This window comes from Pagrus pagrus (assembly GCF_965226575.1).
Source record: "Pagrus pagrus genome assembly, chromosome: 13".
In the NCBI taxonomy this organism is placed as follows: Eukaryota; Metazoa; Chordata; class Actinopteri; order Spariformes; family Sparidae; genus Pagrus; species Pagrus pagrus.
The window spans coordinates 5576865-5593132 of record NC_140197.1 but is presented as its reverse complement, the minus strand read 5'-3'; the positions used below and the strand labels follow the sequence as shown (position 1 = coordinate 5593132).

Sequence of the window (16268 nt, the reverse complement as noted above, 5' to 3'; positions counted from 1 at the left end):
TTTTTTTCTCATCACACTAGACTAGAATACTGTAATTTAAAGTGCTTTTAATTATAAAATTATTATTCTATATTTTTCTTATTGTCAGCAAATCTCATGTGTCGAACCAAACCATCAAGGAATGTATCCTACTTTTTTTTACATAGTTTTTTTTACATATGCTCAATTGAAAACAGTATTGTTTGTTTTCTTTTGTTTCCCACATTTTATAAATCAAAATATGTCAATTAATCAATCAATCAAAGAAATCGGCGCTGGGCCAAAAACAAACTGTTGCTCCAAAAAACACCTGTTTGGAACATTCCACAGGTAAACCGGTTCATTGGTAACAGGTTATCGTATCATGATTGGGCATGAAAAGTTCATCCTCAAAAGGTTCAGTTGTTCACAAGCAAGGATGAGGCGAGATTCACCACTTTGTGAAACATATGATTGTATAATGGCGATTACTACATGGGATCAGGAACAGTTCATCAAACTGTTGTCAAAAAACAGTTTGTTTGCAAAAGATTACATTCTGGTTTAATTTAGGGGTTAGGGTTAGGTTGGGGTTAAAATGTAAAAGGAATTTAAAATAAAAAATAAGATAAAAGAACGTGGTAATATACCAGGTTGTTTGGTCGAGTTAGGGGCCCAGTTGTGGGTAGGGACGAGTGAGCAACAAGCAACAAAGAATGCTTTAAAACCAATCAATTTCAAATCCTCTTGTATATGTTGGGGGTAAAAAGGCTGGTCCCCAAGGCTAAAAGGTAAAACCTGAGCTTTTCCTTTTGCATTTCCTTGTCACAAAAAGTCTGTTGTTTTTAAAAACTACTAAACACATTCATGAGTCACACTGTTATACTGGGCGACATGTCCCTCGATAACCATGAACACACACACTGTAGTCTATTTGGACTCAGTCCCAGTCTACTTGGGCACCGTGGTGCTTTACGCTGATTGCCAACATGCTCACAATGACAATGTTAGCAGTTGACAATGGTTAACAGTTATGGTTACCATGATCACCATCTTTAGCATGTTAGTGTGCTAACATTTGCTAAAAATAGCTAAACAAAAAGTTCAGCTGAGCCTTATGGGAATGTCTTAAACTTTAAACCAAAACAAAGATTTGAACCTGATTTAAATGTTGACCTGATGATGGCACTGGGTGAAAAAGTCAGAGTATCATGATTAAAATTCATCCTGAGGGGAACATGAATGTTTGGACCAAATTTAATGGCCATTTATCCAGTGGCTGTTAGGATATTTCAGCATGACTGAAAGTGGTGTGCTGACTCACCAACTTCATTGGCCAGTAGCCTTTGAGCTGAGACAGAGCAGGTATGTCAGACCGTATTGAGATGGAGGCTAACACATTGATGGCTTGGGTCTTTTCATGGGACTTTGTGAACAATAAGAAATATTTAGAGAAATGTCAGTATTGTGTTGTTGTATCCTGATCTGTCTTGTGGTGCATCTAATCTCAGCAGTATCCTTCAGTTTGACCATGGTCTCCACAGCAGTCACCATATCACCCATGGATCCTTCCTCCCAGGATGTGGAGGACACTGAAGCCTCCACACCGCTCAACCCTCTCCAGAATGGCTGTCAGGGCCATGCGGCTTCATCTGGCTGGTTACCCTTCTTTAAGCCCATTTTGGCTGTCAGTGTCGGCACACTGCTGTTTGTATTAGGCACCACCCTGTCCCTGCTCTACTTCACTCAGGTGGGCAATGTCCCCTACCTGCTTGGGCCGCTGTTCCTCGCTGCGGGTCTGATGTTCCTGGTCACTGGCCTGGTCTGGATTCCCGTGCTCAAAGAGAGCCTGGAGCACCATGCACTCATCAAGGTCAGCCATAGCAAGGAGCTCCAAGTGGAGGACAAACACCACTGATGGGGAATACTGGAACCTCTGGGACCCATTAACCATCTGCTTTGAAAGCACAAAGCACTAGTACAGGAGTGTGTGACAGTTTCGGAGAAAATGATCATACAGGTTTGACACTATCGAGCTCCATTGTTCCTGGAGCTTGACCTACACCAGGGACCTAAAGTCATCTCAGCCTCTGCTGCTGCTTCAATTTTAAGCACACTTCATTTTAATCTGTCATGGCTGACAATCAAAATGAATTTCCAAATAGTTTCACTTTCGTATGCAGTCTAAATTAATGTTCATGTCGAGACCTTTTCTGTCTGGTGGACTAATCAGTTGATGCCATTTTCAGTTTGGGCAGTGGCCTGGATTTTAGAGATACTCAAGCTCTAACCTGTCTAATGTTTTTGTTTTTTTAATTGTTTTAGATTTTTTATGTATCTAGTTGAATGCTGTGTGTTATTGTGTGAATATTTTATCTCCCAATATGAAGGCACTTGTCCTGTGTAAACACTTTGTCCCCTTAATATCACCTTTAATGTGCTAAGACAGTTGTGACAGTGTGTTTGTGCTTTGTGCTACATCTGTTTTATAAAATGGAGTGTTGATGATGAGTTCAGGAGTCTCAGCCTGGGGACAGAAGCTGCACTGTAGTCTGGTGGTATGGCAGTAGATACTTCTGTATCTGTTGTCAGATGGCAGCAGGGTGAACAGACTGTGGCTGGGTGGGTGTTGTCTTTTAGTATCCTTTGGGCTCTGTGCAGACATCTCAATTCACTGATGTAACTGATGCTCTGTAGATGGTGCCAGTAATGTTCTGGGTGGTTTAAATCACCCGCTGTAGAGCCTTCCTGTCCTGGCTGTGATGTACCATGCCAGTTTGTGATATTTCCAGTCAGGATGCTTTCTATTGCTCCTCTGTAAAAGTTAACCAGAATCTGGCTCCAGAATTTAGTTAGTTTCCATAGGAAGTAGAGCCTTTTCTTTTTGCCTAAGAAATAATAGAGAAGATGTTCTCAAAAAAGTAAACCTTTTATAAACCCAATAAATAAAAGGTTTACTTTTATTTATTGGCTTAAAACAGGGATTCTCAAAGTTTTGATGATGGAGTGTCAATGTAGGGAGCCAACAACCTGTCAGAGGATTAGTGATTGGTCTAACAATGCAGTTTAGGGTTAAATTCCTTTAAAGTTGAGAGCATTGAATTCATTTGTTTGCAGAGAAGGCAGATCACTTTTATGTCCCCCAGGACATATGGACATCCTCTGACAAAGGGTTGATCATTTTTTTCCTGAAACCTCCTCAACCCGACAGAACTTTTTCCATGGTGGCGTTTCAATCTCACTTCCACATTGCTCTGCAATCTTCCATCAAAACACAGCACTAGCAATGATGACACAAGGTGATGTGACTGCAAAACTTGGCTAAAAGAATGTAGCTTTATGTGGCTGTTGATTCAGATGTTTATGTTTTTACATTCCATTATTTATTTATCATTAATTATTGCATCTTAATAGATCCAAAACTGGCATCTAAAAAGAATTGAATGATGTTTAAACGTCCAATTTCAGAACTTGGAGCCACCAGATTTCTAGTGATTTATGCGGAGATCAGTGTGGCAAGACTTTAATATTTTGTGTTGTTGTAATTCATAGCCCTGGATAACTTAAATAAACACTTTGAACTGCTACTTCTACTTTTATTTGTATTATTCTGTGTGACAATAGAGCATTGAAAAAAAAAAAAAGACAGATATGGAAGTACTTTACTATATTAAAGGATTGAGTAAATCAGTAGGAAATTATGTCATTCACTTAATTGCATCGTGTTGAAGTACATATCAAAGTTTGTTAGCTGCAGACTCATCAGCCGTCATAGACCCACCAAAGTACAAAGTCCCAGCTAGGTAAATGTCATGTACCCTCAGAGTACACTGCAGTCTGAACAGATGTAAGAGCCATGTGGACGAATGACCAGAGTGTAGGCATGGGTCAATCCTTGCATTGAAATATATAATAAGTAAGAATTCTAACTTGAAATGTCTAAAAACAATTAGACCTTTGTTATATATTTTGTTGAGTTATGGATTTACATTATCCCAAATGTTTCCAACAATGTTCAAACCAGAGACATCCATATGTTTCATTAGGTCGCCTGTCGCTATAACTTCCAGGAGAGTCACAGAGTGAGGAAGGAAGTTGAAAAACAAGACTAAACTTAACAAATTGCCAACAACATTGGCAATTTTGGTTGTTCAATGGCGTTTTCCCCACTAGCAAAGGGAGTTTAGCAATGCGATCATTTGTGTTTATTCATATTCCTTGCCACACTCCTTTGTTTCACCCAAAACAGATTATTTTACTGTTCATTAGCTGTAAACTAGTGAGCAACTGCAGTGTGTGTGTCTGTGTGTTTGAATTCAAGTCAATCACTTAACTCAGGACTCACCAAAGACTGCACTTCTCCCTTTCTGTAACATTACAGTCATGAAGTGAGGTGCATTTCCCCTCCAGCTCCAGTCAGCAGACATTACAGTAAAAAAATACCCATCCACGAAGGTCACGTCCTCTGATCACTGCTGCAGTCAGGTTGATATATGGGACTGAAGATAAATCTCTCAAGTAATGTCTGAGCTCTCCTCCCATCTGTAAATGGCTCTGGATCAGAGCAGAATCTGAAATCCAATTGGAAATTCTCACAGGCGTTTTGTCGATTGTGATTCCACTCCATTGTGATTCCCCAAACTTTATGTGATGGCAATACTAACTCGCTGAAGTAACCATTTAGGTACTGTAAGTGCTGAAACAAACAATAAAGTAATGTCATTAACTTTTGATATTTTACACACTAGTGCAGGGCAGTTCTTCCCTGTGGGAAAGGGTGTGGATGATGCTCCAAACCCCTCCGCATATAAAAACCATGCAGGTTTTAAAGTGGGTGCGCTGTAGACATACTGGTGGAAAACCTTATATCTCCTGTGATCATTTCCTCTGTTTTAATTGATGAGGATTTCATATTCTGGAGTTTTGTTTTTTTCTCCGACCCACCACCATGGTGCCCATCTGTCTCACTGTGCCCTTGATGATTGTTGCTCTCTGTTATTTATTTATTTGTCATCTTCTCCATAAGCCTTTTCTGTGGCTGCTAGTGGACTGTGTAAATCCTTTAGGACAGGATTACTGAGGCAGAGGAATGCTACAGACATAACCATCTCTGATTATTCTGAGGTCAACAGGCTGCTGGTTGCAGAGCTCCCAAACTCACACACTCACTCACACACACGCACACACACACACACACACACACACACACACACACACACACACACACACACACACACACACACACACACACATGCTTCAGCTTTGTTCTGCAGCTCCAGGCAAAAGGCCAGCAAATGAACGGATCTGGCCTACTCTAACCTGCAGCATGTCCATCTGTCTGTGTGCATGATGCAAATACAACAGAAAATGTCCAGTGAGACGACAGATTTGCTTTTCAAACTTTAAGTCTGTAAATGAAGCCTGTTTTCTACTTCGATATTCAACACTCGGCTTACAAAAACTGCAGACTCTCGATACAAACACCTATCAACCTGTGCCATTAAAGTTTAGACAGACCATATGACACTGAATCATTCAATAATAGATCACAAGGGGATTTGTCTGCATTGAGCAATTTTAGCAAACTTTGCTTCTTTAAGCAAATTGTGCTAATGTTACTTACATTAGTGTTGTCAAAAGTATCGAAATATTGATACATATCGATACTGAATATTTGAAATGGTTTCAACACTAACGCTCTTCTCTCCTACAGCAAGTGGAAAGAGGTAAATGAACCTAGATGCGAACAACTGCGAACCATCGACTCTCTCTGACCGGCCAACCACTGCTGGGTGAATGCGTCACTAAGTGTGTGCCACTTGTGAAAGTTGCCACCAAAGTGTACATCTTTGGTATTACAAGGGCTTTCATCAGTGTGCCATAGGCTCAATCATCATTGTGTTACCTCATTCTGCAAAAGATAGTGATTTAACAGATAATCATTTACATGGCAATCTTCCAGATTATCACTTTAAGTACCAAAAGTAATTTTTCTGGCAATAAATGAAAAGATTATTGGATCCTTTATTCAGCATTTTTCTGATTATTGGAATCCGTTTTTTAAAAAAAATTAATTTAATTCAATATAATTGCCAATAAAAAATTATTTTTTTTTAAAAAGGCCCTACTTTGGCTCTATGGCAGCATGCAATCTGTGAAGAAACTAGTAATTTAAAGCTGCTGTAAACATGTTGTGGTTTTAGCTAACTTCTTGTCCATTTTGCAGCTGAATATCCCCTCCCTTCTTTCTACATGACCACACTTGCTTGACTCCTTTCATTTTTTCGAGGCAGTTCATTTAGCCTCTTTGCTTTCTTCAAGCTTTGTACTTCACTTGGCCTGTTTGGTAGTATAAGGTGTCACCGGGAGCGCTGGAATTGGTAGCTTTCCCTGTTATTCCACTGCTGGTAAACAGGAGGATCCTGTTCTCTGCATGATCAGACAGGACCGCCTCTTTATGGAGTTCTCTGGCCCGTCTTTTCTATTTTGCTGCATGAGCAGGAGGAGGAGAGACATGGTTACTGACCAAACAGCCCTATATTCCAACATTGCTGTTGGAATCTAGGGCCATTCAATACTTAAAAACACTTTAAGTTATGAAATAAATGTAGTGTGGTAAAGTGTAAAGTAGCAGAAAATGAAAATACTCAAGTGCAGTATTGAGTAAATGTAACTAGTTACATTTCATCACTGTACTGTCAAATAACTTCTAGTTTGTTGCTCTTTCCATGTAATGTCACAATGTACCAGTATGATTATGTGTATTATATGTGTTTGCTGTACAGTATGAATGTATATATGTCATTGTTATAAATGTTATAAATATAATTCAAACATAACGTGTCTTTTCATTGCTATGCTGATGATGTTCAGATGTATCTCCCTTTACAAATGAACTGTAAAGACTCTGTACAAACTCTACTTGCTTGTATAACTGAAATCAAGACATGGATGAGTCTCAGTTTCCTAAATCTAAATGACAGTAAGACAGAAGTTACAGTGTTTGGGCGTCATGAACGTTATACTGATTGTGTTGATGCTCTGCCCCCATCCCTGGGTTTAAAAAACTGCTCTGTCATTAAGAGCCTTGGTGTCATGTTTGACAGTGAGTTTAAATTTGACAAGCAAATTGGCTCTGTAGTCAAAGGCACCTTTTTCCAGTTGCGACTTCTGGCCAAGGTAAAACCTTACCTCTCTCCTAGTGACCTGGAGAAGGTTATTCATGCCTTTATTTTTTCGAGGTTGGATTATTGTAATTCATTGTATGTAGGTTTAGACCAGCGCTCGTTGCGACGCCTGCAGCTTGTGCAGAACGCTGCTGCTCGTCTTTTGACAGGCACAAAGAACCGGGAGCACATAACCCCTGTTTTGGCCTCTCTGCACTGGCTTCCCGTCCGGTTCAGAATTGATTTTAAGATCCTGTTGTTTGTTTTTAAAATTTTTGAACGGTATGGCCCCTGTGTACTTAGCGGAACTCATACATGTTCACAGACCAATCAGAGCTCTGAGGTCTGCAAATGAAATAAATCTGGATGTGCCTAAAAGCAGGCTAAAAACTAGAGGCGATCGTGCATTCGCAGTGGTGGCCCCTAAGCTGTGGAACAGTTTACCACAGCATATCTGGTTGTCAGAGACTTTGGAGATTTTTAAGTCCTCTCTCAAAACCCATTTTTTCTCCCAGGCTTTTGGACCTGTGTGAGATGAAGTGTTTGGTTTGCTGAATGCATGTGTCATTGCCGAAATTGTCTTTTGAAATGTACTATTGTATTTTATTGCTATCTATTTTATGTAAAGCACCTTGGTCAACCTAGGTTGTTATAAGGTGCTCTATAAATAGACGTGACCTAGAGCCCGACCGATAAAGGATTTTTAAGGCCGATACCGATACAAATATTTGGCGATTTAAAAATCCGATATTCCGATATATCAGCTGATATATATATATATATATATATATATATATATATATATATATATATAAAATCCAGAAACGTGTAACAAAACATACAACAGATTTCCGTAACATTAGTTATTTGTAGTTATTTATGAGTCCTCACTGAAATAATATGATAATGCAGTTTAAAAATAAACTTGTTTGTTTTATTGTCACAACAGAACAGAGGAACATCAAAATTACTTGCTAATTCAGTTTCACTCTCGGCTTACATGTAGCAGCAGCAAAACTGGACATGGTAGTCACAAATTTTGTCATGCTTATTTGAGTTAAGAGAACTAATGAGGATGTTCTTTTAATTGTCATTCAAGCAATGTATTTCTCGTGACAGTTGCCATGAACACACTCCACCGATGATCTCAGTCGTGGGTAACTGGTTCGCTCTGCCCGACTCTGGCTGGATCAGCTGGTTGTCGGGTTTGTGGCGTTCTAAACACGAGTGCCACCAACAGGGACGTTGTAGAGTGTCCTCTGGTGGAATAAATATGCAACGCCAACACTTATAACATGGTTGAAGGGTGTTTCGTCCGTTCTTATTTTATTTTTTAAATATTCATTTATCGGCCATTATAAATGCCGATACCGATAGTTTGGAAAATGCCTAATATCGGCCGATAATATCGGCCAGCCGATATATCGGTCGGGCTCTAACGTGACCTTGACCTTGACCTTATAGTATTATATCATAAACGTAATTTTTGACACTGACAGTGATTTCCATTGTTCAAGCTCTTGGGATTGAATTCCATCTCCTGGCAATAATTAAACCTCTAGAAACACATCTCTGTTCCTCACAATTTCATATTTGGGCGGCTGTAGCTCAGGAGGTAGAGCGGGTCGTCTAGTAATTGGAAGGTCACTGGTTCAAATCCCAGCTCCCCCTAGTTACATGTCGAAGTATCCTTGAGCAAGATACTGAACCCCAAATTGCTCCTGATGAGCAGCTGGCGCCTTGCATGGCAGCCTCCAGCATCAGTGTATGAATGTGTGTGTGAATGGGTGAATGTGGCATGTGTTGTAAAGCGCTTTGAGCTGTCCGAGAGGACTGGAAAAGCGCTATATAAATGCAGACCATTTACCATTTGGAGGTTTTTTCCATGAGGACCAATCATGGTTCTGTTGATATGCAAATTGACCCAGATTCTAGCCCCGGACCGCTCCAAAACAGCTGGAATGTACCTGCATTCTCTGAAGGTAGCAAAACAACTTCAACAAACTGTCCACAGGCTTGTATAGACAACAGAAAGAGGTGGGGAAGGTCTCATTTATCATGTCACATTACAATCCAATTACATATAATCAATAGAAAAATGATTAATACATGATAATTATTACAAATTGTTGTATAACGCCCCTTTAATACTGTCAACAATTGTGTGCACAGAGAACAAGCAAAACCAAGAAGCTGATTGAAGCTGACTGACAGGTGAACAGTTTTAGGTTCCTTGTAGTTACCATCACTGAGAACCTATGTTGGCCATCACACATCACCACCCTGGTTAAAAAAGCACAGAAAAGGCTCTATGTCCCACAGAAACGTAGGAAGGCTTTATTCCGGAGCCAGATTCTTGTATTTACTACAGTGGTGTTGCAATCAGAAACTGTGTGGTGCGCCAAATCGTATAAAATGCCAATTTCTATATGTTGCTTTAATTCATAGCCTACCTCTTTTATCAGCTTTACTGCAAGTGAAATGGAGGGTTACTTTTCATGTTTCTTCCACAGATAGGTCTCCCTCGCAGTAAAATCAATAACTCAGAATAATGACCTGCACAGTGTGGCACTAACACTGTGGGGAACGCTGACTGTAACAGTCTGATCCAAGAAGGATACCAAACCCGACCCTGGCGGCCAGGTAGAGGCTCAGCCCCTCCTCCAGCGGGCACCACGCCCCTCCTCCGTGAGCGTCAGGCAGACGACCTGAGAGGGGAGCGCTCACCTGGCTCACCTTACAGCCGCTCAGAAGCTCAATGCATGCACGGCATAAAGGCTCCGGGAAATAAGCGGTTATTGTCAGAGACCTCAGCGTCTATTCCGTCTTACACTGTGTGGACATGGAGCAGGTGTACGGGGGTCTGGGCCGCTGTGTGTGCTGTTTCTGGCTCGCAGTAGCCTTTGACATAGTGGGACTGGCCGTGCTTCTCATCGGGGTGTTTGCAAATGTATTTTTCTATGACTTGCTCATCTACGCGGGCGCCATCGTCATCTTCCTCAGCCTCATCTGGTGGGTGTTCTGGTACTCTGGGAACCTCGAGGTGCCCCCGGCGGAGCTGGAGGATGATGTCGGGTTACTGAAGAAGGACAAGGGCGCCTTGAGCGGCATCGGCGGCGCGGTGAGGCGCCTGTCCAGCCGCGTGTCCAGCGGCATCAGGAACTCGTTCCGCAGGAACGGAGGACCGTCCAGCAACCGCACAGGCCGGGCGCAGGTGGCCGTTGCCATGGAAACGATGACCCCGCGGGAGGCTACCCCGCACACTACTGTGTCATCAGTGGCGGGCTGTGACGTAGAGATGCCACACACAACAACAGAGACTTCACCTACATAGTGTAGGTCTACAGGTGAGGCCTCACTCACACAATAACACTAACTCTGTTTCTTACATAAGGTTAAAAAGAAAGAATGCGCATTTTAGACACATGTCCTGAAGTTATTTCAACATTTGCCAATTCATCTTCCTCTGCACGCAAATATCCCAGCGACAAGCCAGGGTCTCAAAAGAAGAGGTCAAATGCCAGATAGCTAGCCTGTAAAAGGGAAAGAAAGAAAGAAAGAATGAATTTGATATTTTCTTTATTTTTTTTGTATGTGCATTTTGTGAATCACATGTCCCTTTTAGTGATGATCGATTCAAAGGCCTCCTCCTGCCAGAAGGAGCAAAATAGTTCTAATTCTGGTGACAAAATACAAATACATTTGAGTTATTTTACCCTAAAACTCCCAGGTCTAGAGATACAAATGTTTACCAACTACAATGTTTACAGAGTTTGACTAGAATTCAAGTTTAATTTGATCTTGTCCATGAATTGGCCACACAGTCTCAACAAACTTGTTTATGTTTTTTTTTTTAATCATTGCTGTTGTAAGTGTTGGTGGTGTTGTTATTTCATATCAATTAAGGTGAATATCACATCAACAAAGTCAAGTTCATTGTGTCTGTGTTTAATGTTGGATCATAATGAAACATTAAACGCACTTCTAAAATTGAGGTTATGGACACGTAAAGAATCATAGTCCTGTGTTAAATCTGTTCATTTGGAGATGGTTTACCAGGATTCTATTTCATAAATTGTCTTTATTTCATTACATGGCTTAAAACAGGAGGACGGGGATAATATCTTGTTTTCATGAGGGCATCCTCCATGCTCAAATAAGGTCATTTTCTTTTTGTTTGATGTAGTTTAAATGCGGAACTAAAAGGAAAACCGGTGGCTACAGCAGTAAAAATTCTTATCCCTGGATGAATGATTAACCAAACAAGCCCAGTTTAAACAATAGGCTCACCTGAGACTTCCTTGAAAAGCTGATCATCCACAGATTAATGCAAACTATCTGATAAAACACATAGAAAGAACTTTCTGACCAGCATTTGGGAAGTCAAAACCAAAAGTCATCTGTGCACATACTTTAATAATAATACTTCATCCATTGTCTACCCCACAGAGACTTGATCCTGCACCACAGAGTCTTCAGCTGACTCCAGTTCATGCTCAACTTTTCTACTGTTTTTGTGTTTAATGTGAAATTATTTATAATTGATGATGATATCTTGTTGAAGTGTCTTTATTAAGTGCTTTATTCAAATGTATATTTTCCAAATAAAGGTTTTGTTTTAATCAGTCAGATTGGATTCAGGCTTTTTGAGATCAGTACACAAAGTTTCAGTGGTTTTAAACATCTTTTTCAATTTTAGAACAAACTTGCAGCAAATTATAATGATGACATTTGCACAAATAAGGCCAGTCACATAGGAAATGCTATGGTTATGTACAGTGTTTGAAAGGTGAATGGCATCTTTTTATCATCGTTTATAGGAGAAAATCACGTGTACTCAACCAGGGCAGTTTTAATGTTCGAATATAAAAAGACTTTAGCAGATAACCAAAATGACTCAGACCAAACTGCAGCAGAATGTTTTAATCTACCCCAAAACCCTGACCCCATTTTAGGATAGCAGAAATTGGTCATACTGTACCAAAAACAATTTTTGTAGAATAAGAGTGAAATAAACATTTCGAAGATGTGTTGCATAATAACAGTGTCATTGAAAACATTTTCGATTTCTTGTAGCCACTATGCAATTCTGCACTAGATATTTTTAACAAAGTCTGTGGCTGTTTTAATGGTAATTCTGATGACTGCTTTGTGTGTGTCTGGTTGTGCTGTTGAGTACACTGATAAGTCACAACATTAAAACCACTGACGATAACATGTTCTGATGGTAAACCTTGTGTCTTGGCATTCATACCACTTGACACACACCACCTACCTGACCACCACTGCAGACCAAGTACACCCCCTCTTGGCAACAGCACTTCCCGATGGCAGTGGCAGGACAATGTGCCCCCGATCAGATTAACTGACTTTGGAGATCCAGCAGAACGTTGCATTGTAACAAGATGATCATGTTATTGACTTCACCTGTCAGTGTTTGGCTGATCAGTCTGCAGGTATCTATATACATTTGGGAGCGCTGTTGCCATGAGGCTGTGTACCTGGTCTGTGACAATGTTTAGGAAGTGGAGAGTGTCAAGTGGCCTCCACATGAAACATTGTCTGTCCTGTGTCTCCTTGACAGGATACTTTCTGACACAATTTGCAGCTTTTGGTCTTTGTCCACACAGTGTATTATTCCCCACCAAATGTCTTATTGGGATACTCAAGGGTCCATACTTGGTCCTGTAATGTTTTATATTCATATGCTCTTATTTGGTCACATCATCATCAGCCAGGACAGTACTTCCTTTATTTTAACAATCTGAGCAGACTATTGATTGATCATGAATGAGTGAATGTAGCTCAATGTCAAAAGAAACGTTTCCTTCAACTTTGTAACTTTCTGCTTAAAATACTGTAACAAACTTTTCTTTGGCTTACCTTTAAAGTGGCTATAATTGATATACTAACAATGTATCACATGACAATGTGACAACTTGAACCTACACTCACCTGAATCTGCAGCTCCCCTCTGCTTCATGGAGGTTTCAGCTTATTGTTAAGTTGCCAGCCCAAAAAAGGGCAGGCAGGTGTTTTCAGTGAAAAAGCTGTAAAACCCACTATGCACTACCTACTCAGCACCAAACAACAGAAATACACAAATACTAGCTGGTGAACATAGATGTGCATCTAGCAGCTAAAGAGCCAGATATTTCCCTCAGGAGACTAAACAAAACAGAACAAAAAGAGAGTAATACTGGACTTACATCCATCAGGTGGACACAGACATGATTCCAAATTAATGATAATGTTGCTCTGTTTCTGTTGGATGTGTCAATAGCAACTATTTACTAACTAGTTCTCGCTTTGTATACTAGTTGTCTAAGATTTTCACCATCTCTTGTGTTCAGCATTCTTCTATAATAAATTAATGTGCTGTTGGATGACAGAAATATCTGGGTTGTGGAAGGTGGCTATTCAAGACTGGATCAGGGCTAAGTTTATTATAACATTAATTACATACATTGTCAAAGCAACACATTTACCACATTAATGAATCAGCTTTGGTCATGACTCTGGCTTCACAAGCTCAGGTTTCCATATTGCAGTTTCATTTGACTGAATTATTGATGAAAATATGTACAATTAAGTAAATCATTGATGCAGTGGAGGTTATGTGAGACCACAGGTGTCAGCTCTCCATTTAATATCAATCATAGCTTGTAATGACAACTACACAGGGGTGTCTGCGCACCTGATGCATAATGGATATTAAAACATTACACCACCTTACAAACCATGTAGTATCCTGTTTTGTGGCCTGAAATGAAAATTAATTCATCCAAGCTTTCTTTTATTTTATGTGAGGGTAGATAAATATAAAAAAGCAGTTTCTAAGTAGAAACACTCATCAGGTAACTCATAAAACAGGAGCAGCTTCTGCTGATATAACAGCAGTTTGGATCAGGCTCATGTGGAATCAGGTGTATGTTGTGACCCTTACCTTACTACAGAATGATTTGGATTTCTGTTAAAATATTATGTCACTGGTAAGTTGGGACTCATTGATCCTTCTAGGCACTTAAACTTGTTGCAGTAATCAACATGTTACAATCAAATAAATGTGATCTGAAGACTAAGTACGTTTTGGTGAACAGAATACTGTTGTGGAAAAAAAGAGGTGTAGTTGGCAGCAGGCTTCCTTGTTCCCACCCATGTTGATAACAAGCTTCGGTGTTTAACCTTTGGAACCAGTTGCCTTTATTATGCTGCTGTGCTTGTGACTGTGGCTGTGCTCTACTTTGAAACTTTGTGCCTTCATTATCAATTGTACAAGCAAGTCCACTCAACTACTTTCATTAATGAAGGGAGAAAACAAATTTACCATGTCAACTTATTTGATTATTTTCTAGAGGTGGAAAATGTACAGCTGATACTGATCAAAATAATATGACATCAAATGTGACAGATGTACAAAGTGACATTATAATACTACACTGGCATCACAAGAAGGGAAAAAAATAGCTGAACTGGAGATGGAGATGAGTTTCATGAAATTCATAGACAAAATTTTATTAATTAGAATTACCAGTAATTTAGTAATACTGATACCACCTGGTACATTTGTAATGTTTCATGAAATAAGTGTTAGTTAACAGGTAATAAGGCCCTTATAAGTCTTTATAAGATGCTTATTTATTGGGGATATTCAACATTTTCCTTGATTTCTCATGGAATAATGCATAGATCTTGATGAAAAATTGAGGTGTATCCGGGTGGCTGGTATCTATCTAATAACCCAACATATGTTATACGTATACAAACATGGGATGGTAATTCCCCCCAGTGTCAGTAAACCCCCCCAAATGCATGCTTGTTGTTCATATGCAGTGGCGGACTCAGGATGTTGAGGAGACGTTGCGTCTGATGAGGATAAAAGGGGAAGAGGCATTGCATCAATCCTTCAGTCAGCCTTTGCCGTGGGGTCCTGCATCTCTCTCTCTCTCCTTTCTCCGTTTCATGCACCCTCTTTGGGAAGGTGTTCTTGGCGATTTTCAATTTCTGCAGTCATGACTTTTGCCGGGTCAGGAAACAGAGGTTTAGCAAGCTTCTGCTGGAAAGTTCTGTTTGCAAGCATGCTTCGTCGAGATCCAGTCGAGATGAATCATTATCAATGTCTGTTAAGAGGTTGAGGTTTACAGATTTGACAAGGTGGCACTTTCAGCTCCTCAATGATACCAAATATCACATCGATGAATTAACAAGATATCACATATTAAGAAATGCATGATACACATTGTTAATCCAGGTTTGAAAAGTTATGATTGGCAATTTATAAGCATTACATACATCCATGTATTGATACATTGATGTCTTTAACAGGCACAGTGAAATTAATTAAGATAAACACACTACATTTTCAAAAGTAGAGCCTGCGTCTTTTGGATGAGAAGGGCTGTAGTGTGGTGTGCACGCTGGGGTCCGAGGTCCTGTTGTCCTGTGAGAACAGGTCACACTTCTTTGTGAACTCTGGGCCATGTCTGAAGACATGAAACTGATGACAGTTCATCAGATGGATTCATTCTGCCATTTGGTCTTAGAGTCCTATGATGTCCTCAAGACAATGTCCTGGTGTGAGTGGAGTAATTTTTATGACACTCAGGGGGGTGTCCTGAATACACCAGGCGGACTGAGAGGTTTTCCAGTCAAATCCAATGGTTTGGTCTGTGCTGTTTTTTTTTTTTTTTGGTTTTTTTTTATCTTTGCCATTCAAAACAAAAACAATAATTGGATATACATATTTTTTCATCTTAATTTAAATAATAAATGTATTATACATAAAACGTTTTATGACACGAGTATAGGCAAATCATCCAATCCAACCCCTAAAATAAACCTTGATGAACAAGTCTATGTATTGTTTGACAGGCTAGCACAAAGCCTGTGTAAACTATTTAAGGATCCCTGTATCAATTCAATACTCTGCTTGTTTTGTAACTGAAGTACAAAATCCCTCTCCGCACCAAGGAGTTCACAAGTAGGCCTAAGTGTGTTCTGGGTCTACCCTGGAGCCTCCTGCCAGTTGTACACGCCCAGAAAACCAACAAAGGAAGGCGCCTGATCATAGGCCTGAGCCACATATGTACAAGATAATAATGCTTAATTGTTTTATTTAAATTATTATTATTATCTCTTCTAACA

The 16268-nt window shown here is 39.9% G+C and overlaps 2 protein-coding genes across 2 annotated transcripts; both read left to right on the top strand.

Moving 5' to 3' along the window:
- The first annotated feature begins 1487 nt into the window (after nt 1-1487).
- Nucleotides 1488-2114, top strand: LOC311267936 (phosphoinositide-interacting protein-like). The gene has a single exon (XM_084371207.1). It carries the CDS (start codon nt 1490-1492, stop codon nt 1874-1876), a length of 387 nt encoding a protein of 128 aa, XP_084227333.1. The 5' UTR covers nt 1488-1489; the 3' UTR covers nt 1877-2114.
- Nucleotides 2115-9798: 7684 nt separating this feature from the next.
- On the top strand, nt 9799-11999 carry LOC311267980 (transmembrane protein 238). Its single transcript, XM_084371257.1, has 2 exons — nt 9799-10471; nt 11574-11999. The coding sequence occupies exon 1, from the start codon at nt 9967-9969 to the stop codon at nt 10456-10458; it is 492 nt and encodes a 163-aa protein (XP_084227383.1). The 5' UTR covers nt 9799-9966; the 3' UTR covers nt 10459-10471; nt 11574-11999.
- Nucleotides 12000-16268: the final 4269 nt, after the last annotated feature.